General features: G+C 48.2%; 1 protein-coding gene across 1 annotated transcript in view; it reads right to left on the reverse strand.

The window, feature by feature from the left end:
* Positions 1 to 1,912, reverse strand: part of LOC133348644 (transforming growth factor beta receptor type 3-like) — a 29,159-nt gene extending 27,247 nt beyond the window's left edge. The window contains exon 1 of the mRNA XM_061561578.1: positions 1,711 to 1,912. Coding sequence (XP_061417562.1) covers positions 1,711 to 1,857 — 147 coding nt within the window. The 5' untranslated portion in view covers positions 1,858 to 1,912. The remainder of the gene's footprint in view (positions 1 to 1,710) is intronic.
* Between the last annotated feature and the right edge of the window lie 14,524 nt (positions 1,913 to 16,436).

The following is a 16,436-nucleotide window of genomic DNA, read 5'->3' on the forward strand; positions in this document are numbered from 1 at the left end:
AAACAGGTCGCAGCACAGTTAAGTCAATCGGCAGGTTGCGTGTGGTAGGGTAAAATGTGCGGACTCCCACCGCTTCCAAGACGTCTAGCCAGCGTGGAAGATGAGGCCAAATGCCCTCGAGTGGAGGCGCACTTCTGCTGGCAGTGGTGTGATCAACCAATTTCAGGCCTTTTTTGTTCATATCGTCACATTGTCAGAATAGATTATATGTGTAGTTGACTGGGAATGTCACTGTGTGGTGCCGGGCTTGTGAGGCCACGGCGGAATGTCTACTATTGTGTGTACACCCCGGACACGGGGTGTAGTACCAGCCCTAGTGGGAGCTTGGGTGAGCGCTGGTTAAGTGCGATGGCCATGCACAGCGTGCAGTGCGGGCTCCCGTTGAGAGAGCGAGAGAGTGTCAGCCAGCTGGGGTTATGTTGGGGGCATGATACTCTGGCTGACCTGGGGACACGTGATTGGATAATACTGGAGGGGGACCACCGGCTAAGGGGGCCAATGGTTGGTCACGTGGTCCGGGAAGAACTCTCGAGAGCCTTCGGGCAAGGCGGCGAGAGAGATCGAGAAGGTGGGCGGGGCGAGAGGCGGAGCCAGCCCCAGCCCGGCCCGATATAAGGGGGGGGGCCCTGTGAGGGGCTCGGGGTTCTTTCTGTTGGAGAGGCAGGAGATCCACGTCAAGCTTGAAGAAGCCTCCAGCCACACGGTCCGGGACCCAGCTTGTGGTCCGGACTGGGATAGTGGAACCGTGTCTAGTTCTGCCGTAGCGTGGTTAGTTGGGTGGTCACCACCCGAGAGTGTTGTGTTAATAGCCTGGAGTATGTTGTGTTAATAGCCTGGAGTATGTTGTGCAAATAGTTGAATAAAACGTGTTGTTCCCAAGACAACGTCTGCGACTCAGTTGGACTCACTACATATGTAAATTAACTTCTGGTTCAAGAGACTATATAGGCAAATTAGTGTCTCTCACCTCTGTCCTGTCGGCATCTCGCATTTCACTCCATCTCTATTGGTCTACGTTTCTCTTATTTCGATACACATCTATCTCTTATATCTCTTCTTGCATCTCACGACGAGCGGATATATTAAATGGGCCCCCGTTTAGCCTGAACAGACTGTTGGGGTGGGTGGCCAGTACCACGCCTGGCCACTTTTGTCTTTCCAGTGGCGATGTTCACACAATCGCACAAGGTACTCATTTGAGGCCGAGTCAACCTAAGGGAGACCCAGGACTGATTCAGAAAATTGTCACTGGTGTTGGCCATGAGCAGGAATCAAACTGGGGTCGCCGGGTTTGTAGCACAGCACGATAACCGCTGCACTACTGTTCACACACGTTTACAAGCATGCACAATCACTCTCAAACCCACATTCACATTCGCACCTACACACATGCATCCACACTCACACCCACAAGCGCACACCGACACCCACAATGTTGGCCAAGAGCAGAAATCGAACTCTGATCGGCAGGTTTCGTAGCACAGCACGCGAACCACCACACTACATCTCCCCCACGCAACAAAATAACAACAACCGTCATTCGCAACCAAATGGCGGTCACATCATCATGGCAATTGTGCCAGGCTAAGTGCACTTTAAGGCCACGTGAAGTACTGAATGCCTGCTGGCAGGGGGTCACGGGACAGACCCAGGTGCCATGCGTTGACTGATGCACCCAGACACACGCACACACACGCAACGAATGCCCACCTCTCCGTCTGCCGGGGCGCTCTCAAGGCTCATGACGTGCACGCTGCGTGTGCCCGGCGTGTCCCACGCCGCCCGCATCTTCGGCGAGGAGTGGGAGCCCGCGGAGTCCCCGGCTTCGCAGCCCGACGAGATGAGGAACTCCTCCATGGAGGCCGACACCGGGTGGCCCTGGAACCCCGGCGGTGAAGTGACGCACGGCGCCGCTTCTACAAAGACAAAGACAGCCTGAACAGACTGTTGGGGCAAGTGCTGTTAGCGAGCACTTATGAAGGCCGGCATGGCACACGAGGGGGTGGGTGGTCAGCGCCACGCCTGGCTGCCTTTGTCTCCCCAGTGGTAATGTTTACATGACCAAGCCTCACTTGAGGCCGAGTCGACCATGTACACAAGAACACAACGGCATATGCAACTTCACACACGTGTGTTGTACCAAGTCACACTCGGGCATCCATACCGTCACAGGATTTTATAAACCGGCGCAAGAGACACGAAAACATCCGAACGTGCCGTGGCACTAATCAAATCTAATTTATCCTACGGTAAAGTTAAACTCGTGCATGCTAGGAATTACGTTGGGAGAGAGAAAGGAGGAACACGTGGATGAGAGAACATACGCAGGTGAAGGACATCATTTGAACACCGTTAAGCAAAGCAGGTGGGGCGTGGGCAGGGAAGCGCCACGGCTCCAAGGGACGACGGTCAAGAATAAAGACGGAGTGGTAGCCAAGGAATGGACTGCTGTCCAAGGGACATCCACCGGGGAGACGGAGCGGTGAAATGGACTCGTATGCCGGGTGCCAATCGGATCGTCGTGTTGCAGAATCGCGAGAGGTGGTGGCGGCTTGGGGAGGTCTTCATCCAGCAGTGGATTGACCACGGCTTATGACGATGAAGATGATGTGGACGTGTGGCACTTTCGAAAGATAATAAAGAAGTGCCTACTCCGTTGCGTTTTGACAACAGTCTCCAGGAATTTACCGACTTAACATTTACTTTTGCCGACAAATATTCTAAAACGCGTGATGTTGATTCTAAAGGAGGGAAAAACCGCAGGACCCAGAGAAAAATCCACAAGACCACGGGGAGAGAACATGCAAACTCCAAATATACATCAGGCGTCAGGGGTCGGGATCACACCCATGACATCCTGTATACCAGGCGAGGAAGTTAACATCCCACCACCGAACGCCCCCCCCCCCGTGCGCACACGCGTGGATCAAGATGAAGTTGACTCCGTGTTGTCCTGCAAAGGGGCCCTCCCCCACAGTTGCGGAGGCCTTTGCTGGGGGAGGTCGCTGCTGTCCCATCTGGCCTCCGATGCCTTTGCAATAACAAACAACGCGCCGCCCCCCCCACCCCAGTAAGCCCACCACCGCCGCCGCCAAGCCAGCTGGCCAGGCCCTCCAGAGAGAACGCTCAGATCGAAACAAACACGGCGCTTGCGCTCGCCCGGTCACTCCGCGTCGCCGGCGACCTCCTGTGCAATTAGTCCTGGCATTGTTTTGCGTGACCTTCACGGCATCCTCCTCCTGCCTAATGCCTTTCTTCAAAACGTGTTCCGTGACGATGTCCATCCTCTTGCCGCTGGCTTCTTCCTCCTCTGTCAATCTGCTGTTGTCGTTTGTCTGTGCCGACAGCCTTCACTGTCGGCCGAGTGGAGAGCCCACGGACAGCGCGCGGGCTTGCGAGTGCCGGCAACTGGGGAAGGGTTCTACCGGTGTGCGTTCAGGTCATACCGCGTGCCATTTGTTCGGCACCGTCTCTGTTGTCAGTACCCTGAGAAGTATATTCGGTCACGAGGTTGTTGTTTTTTTTTATATAGAAGCAGCGAAACGCAAATTGCATAAATCGCTTGGGTTTTCTGGTTTGGAAGTAACTTTGCTTCTTTTTGTCGTACGACTGCCGATGTATATGCAGAGCAACAACTACAATTTAATAACAAGGTGGTCAAGCCAGATAACCGCAGCAGTAGCAGCGGAGTGTATCGCCACGACGTCCCCTTCATATTTGTGGATCGCACATTTGCGTCGTACGGTCTGTTCTGGATGACCACAGGTCGCACAGAACTCGAGGGGTTTTAATTTTCCATGTGTGCATCAGGTATCCGCATCTGTCATGGTTTGTGGGGATGGTGTTTCGGGTGGACCACGAGCTTCGTGGAAGATCAAACTCGAGATCTTCTGTGTTGGGTCTTTCACAAGAAGTAACTTTACTTCCCGGGGTGGAGCGGCAGCAAAGTGATGGGGGCGCTGCGCTATGAACCCCTGGGACACGAGTTAAATTCCTGGCCACGGCTATCGATGTGAGCTCGCGAGCTGACATCCACCTGCACTCACCAACGTGGTGAAGAATGGTCAAACAACCACCATGAGCAGGGGTCGGCCACCAAACTAACAAGAATCCGTAACAATTTAAAAAACCCCTCAAATATTTCAAGAACCCGCAATGCATGCGAATACGAGACGGTGAGTTCGAAGCAGTCCTTAAGAGAATCGCGTGCAGTTCTGGGGCCACAGGTTTCAGACCCCTGCCCGTGACTGACACGGCATGGGAAGGCTTTCACGAGCGGCAGTAGTTTGACAAAGGGCTGCGGTATTTTGTTATAACTTGCGAATTGGACTCGACGACGTATTATACATTTATTATCATAGTGGATTAGATTGATTTAACCTTGGAAATACGTGCGCTAGGCCTGTTGACTTTGTATTGTGATCTATTAGGCATTGGGCTCTGCGGCTGTCCCCGCGTTAACCCAAGCTGCTGACACCATCACTTCCCCCTTTTGTTTTTGGGATTTTTTTGTCAATTATATAATTTTTTTATTCATGTAAACGTGACAAATGATCAACCGTCACGTGCCAAATATCAGCATTACGATTACACAGGAGAAGCTGAGTAATGTGGGACTAGCATTATCTGCTTTTAGTTATCGGAACACTGTAAACATTACAGATTCAAGCGGGAGAGACCGAGTGTCGAAACCGGTCTAGAGTTTTTGCTCGTATTGAATCAATGCTGCTGAAATGATGCCCTCCCAGAAACTTGTGTGGCAGATGGGCTGCGTATGGTTTACGTAAAGAGCCCGATTTGCTGGCTTATTTTGACTCCAGTCAAGGATTATTCCCCAAATCACAGCCACTGCAAAAAGAGCGCGGCTTTATTCCCAGTGCATTTCACTGCCGTGGAAACGCTCATGGTGGTGCATGCTGGGAAGTAAACATTCAAATTTAATATAATTTTGGGAAATTTGTATGCAATAAAAAAAAGTGTTGTTTTACAATCCTGTACTTCTACGAGCAAAAAAAGCTCCGTTTTTATTTACCGACTAAATATTCCAGCTGCGCCACCGGAGTCTCGTCACGGCACAAAGGGGTTCAATTTCAGAACTCTCCACTGTGAGCAGTGGGGAAGTGTAGAAGAGAAAACAAATCACAGTTTTGCTGAATACAGGCCAATATGCCCAAAATTCCAAGCAGCCAGCAACAAACAGAACTACAAAAAGTGTAAGAGATAACGGAGATAACTGGTTTCTTTCATTAAGCTCAGTTATAAGAACTTTGGAATAGGGATGACGGGAGCGAATTCCAAAGTCAAGCAGTGTGAGGAATAAAAGCAGATGGAGAAGTGTTGTGACCTGCAGTGTGGCGAGTGCGTGGGTGATGTTGTGACTTGCAGTGCGGCGAGTGCGTGGGTGATGTTGTGACCTGCAGTGCGGCGAGTGAGTGAGAGTGGTGAGCTGCACGCTAGCGTGGTGGTTGAACACAGCATGAATCAATCAGTGAAGTTCAGGGGCATGATAACCATGGTTGTAGTGATAGTCGAACGATAAGGAGGCAATTGACCGCCAGCGATCGAGTAACTAGAGTAAATCAGTAAGTGCCGGATCACAAAAGGTGATGTCACGAAATCTCTGAAGGTCACCTCAAGGGACCTCTTCACTACACTAGGGACATCACCTCTTCACACGCCTTGCTAAGCGTCTGTTTCACGGAAAAATAATAATTTTAAAATTGTAATCGTTAGCAGTATGCTGGATCAAGTGACAAACCAAAATGTAACGTGACGATTTTTTGGTACAGCCATAGGGCAACCGGGCTGAAGTCATCGGCTCGCCAGACGCAATATCTCGTTGAACCATATGGGTGGCCGAAGTCTGGCCCTTGAACCCAAGGGAGCTCTGCGACGCTTACCAAGCGTCTCCGCAAATCTTACAATCTCGCCCGAGCAACACGGGCCCCCTGGAAATGGGAGCAATCTGAAGGCATCGCACCGCCCAGTGAAAACCTGCTGATGTTTGCACACAGTCTTACAATAGCCAAACTGGCCGCGTGCATGCATGCACGTGCGTTTTTGATTGGTCTCGCACAGCTCGGCCAAGAACAGCGCCTTATCCGAACCCACCGTTATCTCGACGTTCTGATGGAAGCGGCGTCTTCCCAACGTAAATAAACCGATTTAAAAATAATACACAAAAAAACACGCACGGTGGAATTTTACAAGTTTCGTAAGCGCTCTCCAGACTTCCGAGACCTCAAACTAACATCCACTATCACTCTGCACAACATACTCACCGGTGGCTCATCCTATGCACTGCCATAGGAATGTGGAATTTCCACCATGCTTCTGAGCCACTTAAGGAAGTATAGCAACCCTCCCCCACCCACCACAATGCTCACCTCTGCGGGACGATTCGGACTTTTTCCAGACAAAACCCTTTCCTTTTCGAAGCAGGGTTTCATGGCCAATACCACGATGACATGTACTTTTTGAAAAAACTCTCAACACATTTATCAATAACACTGTGGCCTTAAAAAAAAGATACAATGCGTGATGTTTCGGGCAATGCTATTGCACAATGCAGCAGCAGCAGCACCACCAATTTATTTGTTTTGATATTTTTTTTTTTTGGGGGGGGGGGGGGGATTGGCCACACGTGGTAATTTTTCTGCCAAAAACTCTTGACATGAATCCCTCCGCCACCCGACAAGATTGTCACATTTACAAAAGAGATTGTTTACAGGTGGCCAATGCAGTGATAAAAATTATGAAAAAGTTCAAAGTGGCTTTGGGGTTTTATATCTTTAAAAATATATAATTATGGATAAAAAAAAATCTCTGTAGAGGCCGTAAGAATCAAAACCACACGTTTGGGCAGGCACCAGTGACATAGACTCAGGCATTAACACGAATCACGAGCGTGAGAATTTAGTACTTTCACGTTTTATGATAATTATTTTCAACTGAAATGTTATTTTCACATTTCTGGTATTGAGATTAATAAAAAAACTGGACAGTAGAGAAAAAAAATCACAAAGAATCAATCCATATCACAATCCAGAACCATGAAAAATCATCGAATCACTGTGGTGTGAAGCGTGACATGCCTGCTAATTAGTCAATTAGTTTTGCCGCGTTCTCACCAAACAGAGTTTGGTGGTGCTGTAGAGAGAAGGAGCCTGCCTGGCATCACGCCTAACATCACAGCAGCCCAGCATTGATCACCCGACACTCGGGGGATACAGCCTTTTCGAGCGCAGTCCCAAAAATCTGGAACACCGTGCCTGCCTGCCACCGGACATCCGAAATGTGCCAAGTGTCTCTCAATTCCATGGTCTGTGCAAGACGCACCTATTGAGACTTGCCTTCCCATGAAATCTTAAATAAATAAAATGGTGTCTTTACATTTAATAATTTTATCTATTTGTATTTACACTTCTTACCTTTATTTATCCTACTCATTCTGCCCGGTTGCACTTTATTTTGCGCACGATCGCAATCTACTCTACTCAGGTCGGTGTTCGCCGCCGAGTTCGTGACGGATTTCTCGTTTCATTCTCGTTGCTGCTCCATGCCCCCGGTATCATTCCCGTTCTGCTGTACCGCCGTTCACCAATGCCTACTTTAATCGAGGGTGATATTGGCACGTAAAATAAAAAAAAATTGTTATTGATTGATTGAGCATGGGCGTTGAAGATGAATGGGGGGGGGGGGGGGAGTTCAAGTCTGGGTTTTCCCACCTGACAGCCAGCGGGGGCCACATCCGGAGCGATGAAGGCTCTCCGAGCCGCCTGCAGAGCTACGGCCCGACGAGACACAGCGCTCACGGCGACGCAGAGAGACACAGATCGGTGAGGTGAGCGATAAACCAGAGATGGAGATGAGAGAGCCGTTACCAAGGAGATACAATTGAGCAGGACTAAAGCAGGATAAACTAGACTGAGATGGGATGAGATACAGAATAGGCGTCACAGGTACAGGTATTATGACGCCACGAAGCCAAGCGACGCTCGTATTAGTGATGTGGCTGGCCAGATAATAGTTTAAGAACCCCTGGGTTAAAGGGTCATTGGCTGTATCAATGCAAGCACCGTGGGGCGCCACGGTAGCGAGATGTTAACTACCTCGCCCGGTATACAGAAGGTTATGGGTTCGATCCGGACTGACACCTGCATATTTGGAGTGTGCGTGCTCTGCCAGTGGTCGCGTGGATTTTTCTCTGGGCCCCCTCCCCGCTTTTTCCTCCTCCACATTTAGAATCAACATAACGCGTTTAGGGTATTTGGCTGCTATAAGGTTCCACGTGATAAGCCATTTCGGAGAGCTGTTATTGTGGCCAAGTCACTTCTGAAAAAGAGTTTCAGAGCTCAGCGGGTCTTACGAGGTAAAACAAGTTGTTTTTTTTACTCTGGGTTCCAATGAAGGTAGCTGCCCGTGATTTCAAGATCTCCACAACAATTTGAGACTGTACTCTCGCAGAACGCTCACCAATGACAAATAAAGTCCACGTAGGTAGGGTAGGCAGGATTACCAGGTTCTTGTGCGTAGCAAATCACTCAAATCCATCTTAATTTGGCACAGTGCCCTTCACCATACATTGCGGCGATGTGCTACACGGACAGCAAAAAGGTAATGAATGAGAAATAAAAGCAAATCAATAATTATGCTGACAAGTAAACAACGAAAGCATTAAATAGGATAGATTAAAAAAAATCAGGGCAAAAAACACATTACAATGTGAACGACAGATTATAAATTGTAACTACAAATTGGGTTTCACAAACTGCAACAGCTGGTTGCCTCCCAAACAAAATGAATGTTCGTTTTTTTTTTCCACTCTCTCCTAATTTTGCATTTAGCCCAGCTGTGCGGAGCCAAGGGTGCATAACTGAATTAATTTGGCACAGAGCGAACCACTCGCTGGGTTATTACTTTCACCGTCACCAAGAGAGGGAAAGGAAAATCTCGACCTTTGGGGACGAGTGGCCTTGCCGGACCAAAACAACGCACTTTGGCTCTGAACAAGGCCCGATCTTCAAGGCATTTGTGTTAGATCGCGTACGTATGTGTCGTTAAGCCCGCCACCACCCGACACAGCCAATTAGTAAAGGCTTGTCATGTAAACAAGACATGCCTTTTCGTTACCAGTTCAGCACACCGGTTGTGTGTTGGAGAGTAAACCCACTACAACATTTACAATTATAGTGTAGTGTATAGTGTAGTATACTAGTGCAGCACACCGGTTGTGTGTTGGAGAGTAAACCCACTACAACATTTACAATTCGAGTACCATGGCGTTTCGCCGGTAATTACAACAAACAGCATCATCAGGTGACAAGCCAGAGTTGTGGAGAAATACTCCTGTTTTGGTCTTAAATAGAGGGATAAATGTGATGTCAGGTGCCAAAACCAGAGGTGGGTGGGGGAGGGGTTCATGTATTCATATCAATTACAATGGATACCCATTATTTATGCGATCTAACCCAAAACATCGATAAAGTATAATATTGGCCAACTAGATACGCACCTTTGCGATGATGCAATGCCCGTGAGAAAAGCGGCGAGGTTTTGATTGATTGACGTGATAGACTCGGTTTTAGTCCAAGTCGGCGTCTCTCCTTGTTCAGGCAAGCGCGAGTGCGGTGTTCGCTCCCAGGCCCCTGCGCACATCTATTGCGCCCTGTCAAACTCGATAGGTGCTTGCTGGCGGAACTTTTGCCAACACCTTGTGTGGCTCAAACGCGCACGCCTTTTCCTTCATGTACTTTTTGCGAGTATCAGCAAGATTGCTCCCTGTGGCTGTGTTTATATTATCAGTGGATTATTTTTGTTAAGTGGAAATAGTTTGGAGGGATCAAAAAAGGTGTTTATGATGTGCATCCGTTATTTTATCTTCAAAAAGGTACTGGTGTAACCATCAACGTCATCGGAACATCAACAGGCCTATGCGTACATCAACTTCATGAATGGAAAATTAAAGTTTGTGGCCACGCGACCCAAACTATGGACCACACCACTGCAGTCTGCACTCCTTCAACAAAACTACGCAAACTCCCTCTCCTTGAAGCCCTCTCGTCGTGGCGAGACCTAGACATTTAGCTCTTGAACACATTCGCAGGAACAGGATGGAACACAATTCCCAGCAGTGGCCCTGCACCGCTTGAGGTGAGAGTTCCAAAGAGGACATTAATTCATCTAATTCACAAGACGGCCAATCGTGCAATTGGGACATTAAATGGAAGGGGGAAAACATACGATACCGAATAGAAAGCAAACATTTCCCGTGGTACAGAAACGTATTCACCATTGCGAGGCCTAAGGTACGACTCCAGTGGGATGATGCAACCCAGACAATGGAATGCAGAGATATCTGGAGAAACAATCTGCAGTCATTTGAGACGATTAATACAATTCACAGATTGGAACACCGATCGGCATTCGTGAGCGCGAGTAGGCGAAGCTGCCAAGTGGCTGCTCTACGAATTCTATTCCGCACGATGCGGCAAATGTCAGGAACGTCGCGATTTGTATATATGTAGAAATTATTTCGCACCGTACGTAGCCAACCGTGCTAATCAGAGCTGCGGGGAAAGGACAGGACAAACAACTGTTATAAAGAAATGAGTTTTAAATCTAGATTTAAAAGTGTTTAACTCATGTGGCTTCCTAATATCGCAAGGAAGAGGCGTTCCAGACGGCCGCAGAAGCGTACCTAAAAGCACGCAATGCAGTGACCATCTTTGTTCGACGGCTAGCCAAAATCCGCTGCGAGGATGACCGGAGTTCGCTTGGTGGTTTGTATGTATATATGCAGAACTCATTTCGCATCATATGTGGCCAACCGTGCTAAATCGGATGTACAGGGGAAGGGCAACAAATTAAGCACAAAAAGGAGCTCTAAAAAAAAAAAGAGTTAATTGCTCCAGTTTATTGTGGTGGAGCATACGAGCCGGGCGCATGCTGCTCGGAACAATGTGGATGAGGTGGGGAACGGTGACGCGTTGTGCGTGAACACAACTTCTGATGACGTACAAGTACGTCATCAGAACGGGAAAGGGTTAGAATGGGAAAGGGTTAATAAAGTGATGACGTCATTAGTGAAATGACGTAAATCGGGGTATTACTGTAATACTGTACAAACCATGCCCAATGCCAAACAATTCATTTGCTATTTCACCTTGGTCACTTCAGTTCTGGGATTTTAAAAATGTGATATACGATCTGTAAATGCGAATCAAAAGTTAAAATAAACAAAAATATTTTACATTTCGGCACGTACCTGCTTGCAATACACAGTTGAGCCATGGCAATAATTACCACATTACACTATGTATGTAGAACTTCTTTTCGCACCGTATGTAGCCAACCATGATAGAACCACAGTTCTAGGCTGCAAGGTCCTACAGCGGTGGTTCTCAGAGTGCGGTCCCTGGACCACCAGGGGGTCCTCAACGGTCCTCCAGGTGGTCCCATGGGGGCTGTGATGCAAACGCAGATGGATCCGGCCAATAATGACAACGTTTATAGCCTTTTGTTTTGGACATTAATTAACATTTTACTCAAGGATATTGGATTTAAAAAGTTAAGTAAACAACCCTGATTAAACTACCCTAACCCCAGGATCTTAATTCCACCCCCCCCCCCACCCCTAGAAAAACAACTGATAGCTGCATGAAAAAACATCTTCCGGGAATATGAATCATTGTGTATGACTGGTATTGAGAGAGAAGTGAAAGCGTTCGTCACCAGAGGTAGGGGGGGGGGGCTTAGTGGTCCATGGAAATATTTGCATCGGCCGAGCAGTCCACGGGCCACAAGAGTTTGAGAAATACTGCCCTCGAGTCGATATGTTACGGTTCGTGACTTTTTTGCCACACCCCGTATCGCACGGTTGCAACACTCCGTGGCCCTGAGTGTTTCCTTCAAAACAACAGAGCGTGAGAGGAGATCGCTATCGTGGGAGACTCGTATCTGGATTCTGGGGACTGGGCGAGGAAGAGGTAAAATCGCATGTGCGGCTGCGCGGTGCGTCAGCTCGCGACAACGCCAGCCCATCGCAGAGTTGGCAATTGTACCGCACAATGACGGGCGGGTTTGCCAAGCACTGGAGGATGCGTGAAATTTTTTAATAGGTTTTACCCTTTCCGATACTAAAATAGGTGTCAAGAAGTTTAAACACCAAATAGATATCGGTTTGAACATCTTAACACCTGCTTCATTGCCAGAAGTAGTAAAATCTATTCTTATTTTTTTCATACTTTAATACTGGCAAAAAGATATAGCTGCTCACCCAGAGCTCGACAATGCTCTGATATGTGCATTGTCTTTGTGCTGTTCGCCTTTTGGTGTTCCTGTCTGACACTGGTGAGACGAGGCCACAAAGAAGGCCGTCTCTGGTGTAGGCCAATCAATTTCAAAAACAATGCAATATTATTATCAGAGCATGTTAGTTTGCATGTTCACCACAAGTACTGTGTGGTCAATGCAAACTTGATTCCTTGCAAAAAAATTAGTGTTTGAAGATCTTAACACCTGTTTCATTGCGAGAAAGGGCAAAACCTCATTCTCTGCAATGGTCACTTGCAGATTTTTTTGCTTAAAGGACATTGTTTTTTGCCATGCCGAGTAATAATGACTCATCAATCTGTCAGTGGGTTTCTGTGAACGCCCATTAAAACTGGAAGCAACAATTAGTACATGGGAGGGGGTTGGGGTGACTTGAGTTCCGATTACTGTCATGGAAAAGCCACGAGGATGAACGATGTCGGATTTTGGTGAAGGCGGGGAGACGGAACGCATTGAGGACGTGCGCTGGGAGGCTCAAACAGGGAGCCCAACCATCACGCCTCTTCCTTGGCAAGAACAAAGGCAGAAGAGGAAGACAAAGACGGACGTGGTGGGAGAGGGAGGGGATAGATGTCGTCAGGAAGCGGACCCAGCTCGGCACGGAGAACATCAATGGATCTTTCGCCGAGAAGGAGTGCCGCCACACACTGATCATTGACCTCCGAATCCAGAGTTGACCACGATAGATACGAGAGAGAAAGTAGAAGCGAGGCATTGTAATCCCACGTGTGTATTTTTTTCTCACCTAATGTAATCAGAGTGCTCACGTTGTTATACGATTACAGTACTTTAAAAATGTTTATGTACGCCGTGTTGAACTTTCTTCGCTCCGTACGTAGCCAACCGGCAATAAAACACTTTTTCTCAACTTGCCGTCTTCGCAAAAAGTTTACGCATCTCGCTGACATCGCGTGCAGCGACTTGGCTATCGAGCGCCGCACAGATGGTGCATCTGCACATTTTATTTCTTGCACCAAGGGCCCGTGTCAACCACGCTAGGCCATCGGGGTCTGAGAAACAATTTTGGGCCTAGAATAGCCTCCTGTTCAAGTGAAGTAGGCCTACTTTTTATTGGATAGTACGAGGTTCAAATGCATATCCGAAATAAATAAAAACTATGAACTATTTTTATCTTATTTTACTAGGTAAGGGCCACTGAACCATGTAGCTAATTTTTCAGACACGACCTGGCATGAAATAGCTCCACAAAGTGGCTTATGTGGAAATGAAAAGCAGCCAAGTATTCTGAACGCATGTTGATTCTAATTGGAGGGAAAAACCGGAGGACTTGGGAGAAAATCCACGCGATTAGAAAGACATGCAAACTCCAAATATACAGCAGGCGCCAGGGGGGTCAGGATCGAATCCACAACCTCCTACATACCAGGCGAGGTCGTTGGTTCCATCACGCCAACCGTGGCAAGGATGTTAACGACCTCCTGCATACCAGGGAGGTCGTTAATATCCTCCCCACCCACGAGATCATAGAGATACACAACAGCGGATCAGGAACGCAGGCCTCAGAAACGTACTTGAGGAATACATAGGCCGGCCGTGCCACTTGAACTGCCGACCCCGGAGTGAGCAGGGGCCCGATGGGAATCGCTCGCATTACAACTCAATTACCGACCAGGCGTGCCATGCACGCCGGCGAGACGCGCGGCACGTGCTCTCTGCATCGAGCCCAGAGTGTGGGGGTAACTTCAACTTCTGATTGGGAAGCAAAAGGCGGACGAGTGCGCGAGTCGCCTCGTAAATAAGCACAGGCGCCAAAAACAAAACAACCAATTACAAAAAAATCAGTGGCAAGCGGCCATTGTCGTCTTATGCCGCTATTATTCTTGTGAATAAATGAGGACAAGGGAAAGCTATTGCCACGCGGGCTCTTCAAGTTTTATGGCATACGAACACAACCAAGAGACCTTATTTGGTAAAATAAAAAAAAGTTCATAGTTTATAGACGGGGCATTGCTCAAAGCCCTTGTTGCTCTGCACGGAAGAATGGTTTTACCAATGAAACAATCGACAAATAATTTATTAAACTGAAACGAAACTACTTTTATTTTACCAGGTAAGGCCCACCGAGCTATGTAGCTCTTTTCAGAAGCGACCTGGCCACAAATGAAACATTTATAGCAGCCGCATGTTTCTAAAATGTGGTGGGAAAAATCCACGCGATCACGGGGAGAACATGCAAACTCCAAATATACCAGCATCAGGGCCAGGATCAAAACACAAACTCCTGTATACCAGGCGAGGTAGTTAACATCTCGCCACCATGGCACCACCAAATCAGCGCTGGGAAGACAAAGGTGGTTGGCCAGCTGGGCCTGGTTCTGTCCACACCGCTGCTCAGGTAGTGAACGAATCTCGCCCCTGGTGATGGAGGAAGTCCTCCCGGTGTACCGCAGGATTTTCAGAATCGTAGGAAAAGAAAGAAGCTCGGTGCTCGCAAGCTGCGACAAACGGAATCTCCTCCGTGCCGTTCAGTGTCCGATCCAGCTCTCACTCCTGACTGGACATCTGTGAAAAAGAGCTTTATAGTTCATTGGATTCCTCAAGTGTCCATAAAAATTATTCTGATTCTGATAAAAGGCAGACAGCAGCGGTCACAATCACAAGGCCAGCACCACGCACAGTTTAATAATAATAATGAAAGTGTGATTTCCCTGCACCAGGTACTCGTTTCAGGCTGAATTGACCAGGAGGGCACCATGGTGATCGGGTTTCAGTTTCCACCGTTGCTGAGCAAGGTCGGAAATTGAACCGAGCTCTCTAGAATCTTCTTGGTTCTTTCGGTAAAGTCACGTAGAAGGGAAGTAATAAATAATAAAACATAATAAAATTATTCTCACGACGTTTCGGCCACAACGCAAGCAGCCGTCCTCAGGTGAAAACCTCGACGGACCTGGTTTTCACCTGAGGACGGCTGCTTGCGTTGTGGCCGAAACGTCGTGAGAATACTTTTATTATGTTTTATTTTATTATTTTATTACTTCCCTTCTACGTGATGACTTTACCGAAAGAACCAAGAAGACGAATCCCTGCAGTCACGAAAGCTTTAAATCAAAATCTCTCTAGAATCGTAGTGCAATGGGCGAATTACCTCTCAGATACCACTCCCTCTCCATGCATACAAACATCACCATACACACTTGCATAGACAACTACCAAAACAAGCACCGGCACTCGCATGGGAAGTGGCGGGGGGGGGGGTCAGCACCGAGACGGAACACCTTAGTCTCTCCAGTTGTTCATGTTCTACACACTGCAACAGCTGCTCCTTACAAAGGTCGAGTCAAATAAGAGAGGTCCTGGAACTGCTTTTTAAAATCTTTTATATTAAGTTCGCATGCTTGCTTGCGTGCTCGCTTGCTTGCTTGCGACCGTGCAAATCTTTCGGTCGTTTTTTAACCCACTTCCCGTGATCCAATCGAGCTGACATTTTCCACACAGACTCGTTGTGCCAGACAATTAATGTTCGTGAAAAAAAATTCCCAAAATGTTACACTTTTTAGGCAAAAAAATTTATCATATATTCAAACAGAACTCATTCATCGCTTTGGCTGAACGTCAGAGTGTAAGAGCCCAGAGCGTAACCCCTCCACAGGCTGTGGCAGAGTAGCGCAGTTGGTAGCGCCCTCGCTTCCCATGCCAAAGATCGCGGGATCGATCCCGCGTCCTCCACAGGCGAATATATTTTTAAATCCTTTATATTAAGTTCGCTGCCACGCATATGGTAAGTATTCAGGAGGCTTTGACACGGGGTCGGAGGCACACTTATTATTAACACCAACTTGTGCACAGTAACGGGTACACACAGTACTTAAGAGGTTATCGTCCCCTTCACTCGGCTACAGGGAGACACAACATCTAACCCCGCTAACCTACGCCCAAGTCCTCCACTATGGAGCTAGGGGAGGCTACCTATCCCAGCCCTGGTCAAGCTGGGATCCCAGCACCCTGAGTCTCCAGACCGGCTCTTACAAGAACGTCAGTCTGGGCTCTCGGGGCCGCGCCACCGGCTTGCCCTGGTCGGCCCTGACAAGGACAGCGAGCCAGGGGAGTTCCGGGGCCTATTCTAGCTGGTCTTCACTCTCGCT

Source organism: Lethenteron reissneri, chromosome 27, assembly GCF_015708825.2.
Source record: "Lethenteron reissneri isolate LAM-NWPU_2019-01 chromosome 27, ASM1570882v1, whole genome shotgun sequence".
NCBI classification, from domain to species: domain Eukaryota; kingdom Metazoa; phylum Chordata; class Hyperoartia; order Petromyzontiformes; family Petromyzontidae; genus Lethenteron; species Lethenteron reissneri.